The following is a 9,742-nucleotide window of genomic DNA, read 5'->3' on the forward strand; positions in this document are numbered from 1 at the left end:
AAAGATAACCTAAACATTAGTTAACCAAGATTGAATGAATACTTATCCAACTTTCCAGGTTAGGTGATCTTTTATCACCTAATCTGCACAGTAACTGCAGCAGCTCTCTTTAGCTATTGTCTACTGGTGAGACTGCAGCAACATAATGTTGCTTTCATCTGCTGTCACGGGCAGGGGCGTGCATACATAGACACTAGGTGGTGCTAAAGCACTAGGAAGTTTGCCCTTTATCAACGAAAATGCCCCTTTGAAACTCGTTTTTTTTTTTTTTTTTTATTATTATTATTAATACTATTAGGATTTTACTGAGGTCGGTTTTGAAATGATCTTTTGAAAACCTGATCCATTAAAAACGATTTAAACAATGCCCCGAAATGAGCCACCTCCTTGCGCACACCCGACCAGCCTCTCTCTCTTCCTTTGTCACGTGAACTCTTGCGGTCGCCCGCAGGGCATGCCCGATGCGCAGCATCATAGCAGTTCAGTAAGCGTCTTCAGATACCAGGAACGGTCGCTGACAGGCTGCTTCTCCCGGGCCCCATTAGCCAGGTAATATACAGATCAAGCAAAATCATTTTGTTGTGCATTAAAATGTCTCATTCAGCAGCACCAAACAAGCATTTTTGCCGACTGGTCACCTGATAAACTAGTTAGACTAGATAAAGTTTTACACTGTAGCCCAAGTCAATGACAGACAACGTGAGGACGACCACATAGGCTACAAATAATTTCGGTAGAGTTTGCAATTGCAAATCTATGTGTTAAGACAAACGTTTTCTGATGTATAGGTTTTGTTAGGCAACATAAATTAACACATTTTGGTCTCTTTATTGTCTTAATTGTATATTGATTTAGTAATTGCAGCACAATGCCAAGAAAGGAGGGTTTGAAAAATCTTAAAAGCTGTTCACATTTTATTTTTAAGTGGTTTGTACAAAATCAGCAGGTATTAAAATAGCTATTATTTTGTAGGCTACCATAAGTCATATCCACGTGACAAGACTTCCAGTCATGTTGCCCTAATAGCCCATTATTTAAACTAGTGTGGCATATTTGTTAAAGCTATTATTATTATTATTATTATTATTATTATTATTATTATTATTATTATTATTATTATTATTATTATTATTATTATTATTATTATTATTGTCATGATGGTTATTATTATATTGTAGCCAGTCACAGCAGGGAAGCTCTATACCATCAACATCTACCAGGACAGGAGATGAGGAAGAGTTCAGGGAAGACACAGAGACAGAAAAAGACCAGGATGAGGGAGAACAGATGGATGAGGGAGAGCAGATGGGTGAGGGAAAACAGGGAGATGAGCCAGATGAAAGAAGAAGAAAGATGAGCAAGCGTACTACTTTAAAGTAGCTTAATATTATATAAGATATTGCAGCTTAATAATTGGCTGAAATGGGTAGAGTCAATGCAATCAGGATGGAGAAGGAATGAGAAAATTCCCCTAAGGTTGTGGTCGAAATGTAGAATAGAATAGAATAGAATAGAATAGAATAGAATAGAATAGAATAGAATAGAACAGAACAGAACAGAATAACACCCTTTTTCCTAGGGTGTGGAAATTTCAGTGTGTCAGTAAAGAAGTTCCAGTATTTTTAACATTCAGCTGGGCAATGACTGCATGTCATTAAATATTTCACTGTCACTGCTCTGTTGTTATGTTTTAATATTATTCTATTGAAAACTCTGCATCCAAACTCTATCACAGCTCAACAACCTTCTCCCACAGTTATCTGCCTTTTTCTGCCAACTTTGTTCTGAATTCAAAAATGTGAAATTACTTTTTTGTTTGCTCTAATGACGAGCAGAGATGTCGTGCGGAATGTTTACCTAACTCTCCAACCTGAAATTGAGTTTACTTAGATCTCCTGTGGTGCTTATGATTTCAAGGGTCATTTCACAGGCTGATGTCTGAGGTTGTGTGTGTGTTTTTTTCCAGCTGTGGGAAAAACGGGACACTATATTTTCTTTGCTGCATACTTCACAGGCACAAAGCAATCCTAAGTTGTGTATAGAAGGTTCATCGTGCACACACGGTAGCTTCTCATGGGGATCGGGCGGAGGTGTGAAAATGTTCATTTGTTCTCAGAAAACACCATGAGTGCAAAAACAACTGGTAAAGTCTGTTTTCTTTTTGTTTTTATTTTCTCTGATGTGCCATTTTGTTATGCAACTGACCGCAGTCCGTCTCCTACTTTATCAAAACACTGGTGCCTTTATGCTGCATTCAAATACACATGGGAACTCAGAGCCTCCCAACTTTAACAAAAAGCAAGGAAAATGCTCCAAATGGGAGCTTACTCTGTAAACACAAAAGCCGCCTTTTTATCATGATGTTTTAAAATGATGACTTTTTGTGCTCTTTGTCTAGAAAAACTTTTTAGGAGAATGATTTCAATGTAGAAGAAAATAATTAAAATGTTTTTTTGTTGTTTTTTTTATAATCGCACAGCAGGTTTATGAAGGTGTGGGTTTATACACTGCCTGGCCAAAAAAAAAGTCGCCACCTGGATTCAACTAAGCAAATAGGTACGAGCCTCCTATTGGATAATTACTGCATGGCCGATTATCTTTCAGCTGGCGACAAGTTATTTAACCCCAACTGGTGCAATGACTTGCTTCTCATTTCCTAAACAACCATGTCGAAAGACACATCCCGTGGTCGTGGAAAAGATGTTAGTCTGTTTGAGAAGGGTAAAATCATTGGCATGCATCAAGCAGAGAAAACATCTAAAGAGATTGCAGAAACTACTAAAATTGGGTTAAGAACTGTCCAACGCATTATTAAAACTGGAAGGATAGTGGGGACCCATCATCTTCAAGGAAGAAATGTGGCCGGAAAAAAATCCTGAATGATGGTGATCGGCGATCACTGTGGTGAGATCAAATCTAAGAAAAACAACAGTAGAACTCAGGGCTATGTATAATACTGAAAGTAAGAGCATTTCCACACGCACAATGCGAAGGGAACTCAAGGGATTGGGACTGAACAGCTGTGTAACCGTAAGAAAACCACTAATCAGTGAGGCTAACCGGAAAAAAAGGCTTCAGTTTGCAAGGGAGCATAAAGATTGGACTGTGGAGCAATAGAAGAAGGTCCTGTGGTCAGATGAGTCCAGATTTACCCTGTTCCAGAGTGATGGACCAATCAGGGTAAGAAGAGAGGCAGGTGAAGTGATGCACCCACCATGCCTAGTGCCTACTGTACAAGCCTGTGGGGGCGGTGTTATGATCTGGGGTTGCTGCAGTTCGTCAGGTCTAGGTTCAGCAACAGTATGTGCTCAAATAATAAGGTCAACTGACTACCTGAATATATTGAATGACCAGCATGACAGCATGACACATGACACATCATTTTCACACATGGATTGGCCACCACAGTCCAGACCTCAACCCCATTGAGTCTTTGGATGTGCTATGCGCAGTGGCCAGACTCTACCATCATCAATGCAAGATCTTGGTGAAAAATAAATGCAACACTGGATGGAAATAAATCTTTTGACATTGCAGAAGCTTATCGAAACAATGCCACAGCGAATGCGTGCCGTAATCAAGGCTAAAGGCAATCCAACAAAGTATTAGAGTGAGTGACCTTTTTTTTTGGTGGCGACTTTTTTTTTGGCCAGGCAGTGTATATTTTAATGAGCTGCTGTGATCTTGCTGTTCTCTAAATACCTGGATTTACAATGTTATAAAATAAACTAATATCACTATCAAACGTAGTTTTATTTGCAAAATGTTTAGTACTTTGCAAATAAGCAAGATGTGGTGCTATATGGAGTGGATTTTGTTCCATTATTGTTGCAAAGAATACCTTTTGTATATAGAAATTATAAAAGAAATTGCAAATTAGAAATTAAACCTCTATCAAACGCTCGCTATTAACCAATAAACATGTTGTTTATGTCCAGCAGACCAATAGACTATCATATTTACTCCTCACAGAATGAAATGATCTGGTGCTAAAAGGGGAAAGAATTGCTAGTGCACCCTGTGAGAACCTATAAATTGTGTGGTAGTGGTAAACTATAGTGGAGAGAATATGGTTAATAAGAAAACATTATCAGAGCTAAGAAAACTAAACTATAGAACAAAAATAGAAAAGAAAAAAACAACAAATGGATAGAAAAACAATAAGACAACCCTAAGAAACTCCCAAATGTCATACTTTAGGTTCCTTCTTTCAACCTCAGCCTATGTAAAGAAACAGGGTTGATATTGTGATACTGTACAATAGGGTGACCATATTTTCATTTGGGTAAACCAGGACACCTTGAAGCGGGGTGGGGGGGTTGATTGAAAGAACAAATGTGTCATCATCGGGATTTGCTCCGTGATGAGAGGAAATGTTACTTGTTACTAGTTGTTTTAATGGTTATAGAGTCAGATATGTGGCGGTAATGTTTCATTTATCTAAAGGTTTTAATCTGTTACTGTGTAAATGGGTTTGGCTGTAATTTAAGGACAGATTCTAATAAATCTGCAGAGTGGGAACTATAAATCTGATAGGAGTTTAATTTTTTTATTGTTGTTTTGCACAATATGCTTAAATAAGTATTTTTTGTTGTTGAATATTAGAGATTTTGCAGATACATTTTGTAGATACATTGTTTAGATTTACTTATATCTCTCTACCCCTTTTATAGAATCGAGTAGAAAATCCCTTTATTGTCCCACAATGGGCAAATTTACAGCAGCAGAAAGATTATTGAAAATGGTCACACAAATGAGGACCTTAGAAAAATGTCTAAGAATAAAATAATAGGGAAGAGTTAAAATATAAAAAATAAAATTCTGTAAAGTGTTTTAACAATATAAAACTGGAGAATAAATAACCAATATGCAGCTGTGGACATTTTTACAGTAATGGATATTTGAAAAATAGCAGCAACATCAGAGATGTGCAGAATGACAGCAGCAGGTTATTTAACTGACTAAGGTTTCTATCATTACATTAGATTTTATTTGTTCCTGCTCCCGGTGGTTGGAATCTTTATTCCACTCTGGATTCTTGTGAGAGTAGTCTTTGTTCACTTTAACTTTTTAAAAAATAAATGAATAAACAAACAGTTTTGAAAACCTCGGTATTCATTCTTTTCCTGCTTTGTGTGTCAACTTTCACGGTTGATAAGCAACAGAGCATACGGCGGTAAAACCCGCTGAAGGGAGGACCTGTTCGAATTTACAGCCAAAACACTTCCGGCCTCCTCATTTTCAAGGACTTCGAAGGATCCAGTCTAGGTAGACCGCGTCCTTGGAGGATGCGTCCTAGGTTTTCAAACAGAGCCTCGGATTAAGAACAGGGCTGCCTGCACTGACGCGGCTCAGGGATTACGTAACACGGAGCGTTGTGCGCAGTGAAATCAGGACATTTCCTCACTTTCTAAAAAAAACCCGGGACGCCCGGGACAGGACGTGAAATACGGATATGTCCCAGGAAATATGGACGTTTGGTCACCCTACTGTACAACATTATATACTGAGGACTTGGCAAACATTTCTTCCCTTTTCAACAAAATCAAATCAAACATTGCACTGCACTGCAAAAGCTGTGCAGTGCAATGTTTTACCAGGCAGGAGCCTCCACCACAAGGCCAGGAAACAGCTTGCAACACCAGGCCAGGCAGCAGCTTGCAACACCAGGCCAGGCAGCAGTTTGCAACACCAGGCGAGGCATCCACCACCAGGTGTAATCTGCCCTGGTTGCTGGGACTGCCACGCTGGGACTGCCAACCATGTCAACCAAAAGAGACATGGAGGAGTTAAAACGAGCAAATGAGGAGCTGAGGAAATCAGTAAAGTTCATGGCACACCAAATGGAAACTACCGTATTTTCACAACCATAAGGCGCACCGTACTAAAAGGTGCAGTCTCAGTTATGTGTGCCATTACTGTATTTAACACACACATAAGGCGCACCGGATTATAGGACGTGGGTTTTATAGGTACATGTCCTCTACCACGTTTAAATACCTCTACTGCGTATTTAAAAATAGAGCGGGAGCTAAACTCAGTATGATTGTGCTTTATTCACGTATTTATTACAAAGTATTAATCAAACCTGGGAGCTGGCCGTGAGGCAGACACATCGCTGATGACACAGAGCGTTGTGATCACTCCTCTGAAACAGTTTGACGCATAAATTAACTTAAAATGCAGAAATCTGCCGGCAGAATATGTTCACTTTTATTATCCTGGTGCCTGCAGATTAGATTATTTACATAGCTGCCGCAGTGAACCGCGAGAAGGCGACCCGGCCAGAGGCTGCTGTTGAATGGGATTCAACAGAGTCTGAGCGGCTCCGACAGAACTAATATTAAAAGGCAGGATGGTAATCTGGATGAACTGACTGCAATGATTAAGTTTTCAGGTTGACTTTCTCACTTAAAAACATATTAAAACTACTTTATTCCCACTGATCACAGCAAATATAGATGCAAGGCAAAGAAAGGATAGAGTAGCTCCGCCCAACGGGCGTCAGACACACTTTTGCACCGCGCAGCCAGAGCAGCAAAGCTGCTTTAGCCGCGCATCAGAACTAACTGGATGAACTGACTGCAATGATTAAGTTTTCAGGTGGACTTTCTCACTTAAAAACATATTAAAACTACTTTATTCCCACTGATCACAGCAAATATAGATGCAAGGCAAAGAAACGATAGAGTAGCTCCGCCCAACGCGCGTCAGACATACTTTTGCACCGCTCAGCCAGAGCAGCAAAGCTGCTTTAGCCGCGCATCAGAACTAACTGGTACAAGCAGCAAAAATGTAGCAGCAGACGTGTGAACGTAGCATTACTTTGAAAGGCCGGTTCACACCGATGTCGAGCAGTTGAAGTTCCTTTGTCAGACCTCCCGGAAAAACAGCAAGCACAGCGTTAATTTTTTTCACCATGTTTTTCACGTCGACTGTGAGATGGGCACGCATGGAGTCACAGATTAACAGCGATGGCGATGCGTGGAAAAAAACACCTGGTCTCCTTACATACACCTCCCTCAGCCAGTCTTTCATCATCTCCTCAATGAGGAGACATACCTGTTCTTTTATACACAATCCACACCCTCACTTCCCCCTTTAACGTTCTCATGGTGGTCTCAACAACATCCGCAGTAAGAAAACACATAGGGCCACTGCACTATAGGCCGCGCCGCACATTTTGAGGGGAAAAAAAGACATTTATATGCGCCTTATAGTCGTGAAAATACAGTATGGCAAGTAAGCAAGATTCTCTGATGGGCATGATGAGACATTAAAGAACTGAAAAAGCAAAACGAGGAGAAAGATGCTAAGATTGTACACCTAGAAGGTAGATTATCTGAGTTAGAGCAATATACATGAATTAGTGACATTATAACAGGACTTTCAACAAGACCCTCTTTATTTGCCACTGCAGTGAGGGACTGCAGTGAGTCCAGGGTTCTTTGCCAACGGACCAGGATTTGGACCCAGTGGAGCAACAGGTGGAGAATTTTCTATATGGAAACGGTATTAATATAAAAAAGGAGAACAATGAAGTTTGTAACCCTTTCCCTCAAATGGACAAAAGTAAGCCACCTAACATCATCATGCGATTTGTAAACAGAAAGTATAAAATCAGTCTTTGCAACAAGCCAAGAAGCTAAAAGGTTGCAATCTTTATATTAATAAAATTAATATTATTGAACATTTTACCAAGAGCAATGCTGACATTGAAAAAAGGGAGCCCATTGCCTGTGCAAAAAGGGAACAATACAGGCAAAATGGTCCTCAGATTGTAAGATCCATGTAAGACTTAATGGTGCTCCTGAGCATGCACGACTTCTAGTCCTCAGGAGCTTAGAGAATTTAGAAGAAATTGTATGAGTCCGTGGTTTGATGTCAAGCTGCTTTTATAGTTATATTGTTGTTTTTGATTGTGCCCAGTGAGGATATGTCTTGCATTAACTTGAACTTGCATAAGGTAGTCATGTTTTAAAATCATTTTTGTTTCGGAGACCTATCTTAATGATTCCTTCTCTGACTCAAGCATAACCATAGATGTTTTTTTGTGTTTTTAATAAAGACAGAAATAGATTTGGGGGTGGAGTGGGTCTATATGTACACGATAATTCACCTTCCAAAATATGTTTCGTTTTGATGAGGGAAGACATTGAAGCATGCTCTGTACAAATACAGGTGCCTTAATTAAAACCACTTTTAGTTTGTTGCTTCTACAGGCCCCCTACTCCAGATGCTGTGTATATGACTGGTTTGTGTGAACTGTTTGATAAGACATCAGATAAATATAGTGAGGTTTATTTGCTGGGTGATGCAAATGTTGACTGGTTGGTGCAGTGTTGTCCCAACAGGAAAAAAGTTACTATCTATATTTAGAAGGAGTGGTCTATCCCAAATTGTTGAAGTCCCCTCAAGATTAAACATTAGAATGATGGGATTATCTGTGGAAAATGCAATGACCACATCCACACAAATGCTGCTCTGCAGTGCTCCAAGGCAATTTCTGTGCCTGTAGCTTTTACTGACCAATATATAATCGCTGTTACTAGAAAAACAAAGATTCTGACCGTCTGACAGAAACTAAGCAGGAATAACCGAACCGAAGCCTGGAAGCCAACTCTTCCCCCCCTCCTCCTACACACAGAACAAGGGCGACTAAACTCTTCCACCCCAGCAGAATGAAAGCAATAAGCCCTGTTCGGTCCTTCCGGAAAACCGGCACAAATTTCTCGGAGCACTCCCTGGGAATCTCCCGGAGCAAGACCCCGGTGGACGACCCGCTCAGCCTGCTCTACAACATGAACGACTGCTACTCCAAGCTGAAGGAGCTGGTTCCCAGTATCCAGCAGAACAAGAACGTCAGCAAGATGGAAATCCTGCAGCATGTCATCGACTACATCCTGGACCTGCAGATCGCGCTGGACTCCAGCCTGCATCACCCCGCGGCGCGGCCGGGGCAGAGCGCGTCCAGGACCCCTCTGACCGCGCTCAACACAGACATCAGCATCCTGTCATTACAGTCTCCGGAGTTTCCGTCAGAGCTGCTGACAGACGACAGCCAGACTCTGCATCGTTAACGCGGTGTTTGGTCAAGACACAGAAAACACACACAGGACCTGAGGAGCAGGACTCCCCCCCCCCCTTCTACTCCTCCTCTTCCTCCAGGCCTGGATTTTATTTTATTTTTTTCTGAAATCAAGAGACTTTTGCTTATTATGGGACAATCTGATGTGATGTGTTTTTCTGTTTGGACACCTAATTATTATTATTATAATTATTATTATTATTTAATTTAAGACTTCTTATTTGTGGGTCCTTTCTGGAAATGGAAGGTGCGTTATATGGGATTATTTCCCCTCCCTCTACCTTAACCTCCCCCCCTCCCCTCCCCTCTCTCCCCCCCCCGTTTGAACGTGTACAGAACAAACTTGGTTTAGTTACTGTAAAAACAAACAAAAAAATGTGTCTTGTCTTGTCAGAAATGTTGGCACATGAAGGACTAGACGATGTCTAAAGCATAAAAAAAGTTAAAGTAGAAGAATGAGACCTTGTGAACTCTCTCTCTCTCTCTCTCAGCGGAAGTTAATCTTGTACAGTTGCAGAAATTTGAAACTTCTGCACAAAAAAGTGTAATGTTGTACTTAATTATGCTGAAACTTTTTATTAAAGTATTGTAAATTGCAAAAAAATAAAAAATAATTTCCCAAACCTAAGGCTAAAATGATTTTAAAAAGGTCCT

General features: G+C 40.3%; 1 protein-coding gene across 1 annotated transcript; it reads left to right on the forward strand.

Moving 5' to 3' along the window:
• The first annotated feature begins 8,666 nt into the window (after window positions 1-8,666).
• LOC119797676 (DNA-binding protein inhibitor ID-2-like) lies at window positions 8,667-9,402 on the forward strand. Its single transcript, XM_038306850.1, has one exon. The coding sequence runs from the start codon at window positions 8,682-8,684 to the stop codon at window positions 9,078-9,080; it is 399 nt and encodes a 132-aa protein (XP_038162778.1). The 5' UTR covers window positions 8,667-8,681; the 3' UTR covers window positions 9,081-9,402.
• Window positions 9,403-9,742: the final 340 nt, after the last annotated feature.

This window comes from Cyprinodon tularosa, unplaced genomic scaffold (genome assembly GCF_016077235.1).
Source record: "Cyprinodon tularosa strain WSP-4 unplaced genomic scaffold, ASM1607723v1 ctg594, whole genome shotgun sequence".
Taxonomy (NCBI): Eukaryota; Metazoa; Chordata; class Actinopteri; order Cyprinodontiformes; family Cyprinodontidae; genus Cyprinodon; species Cyprinodon tularosa.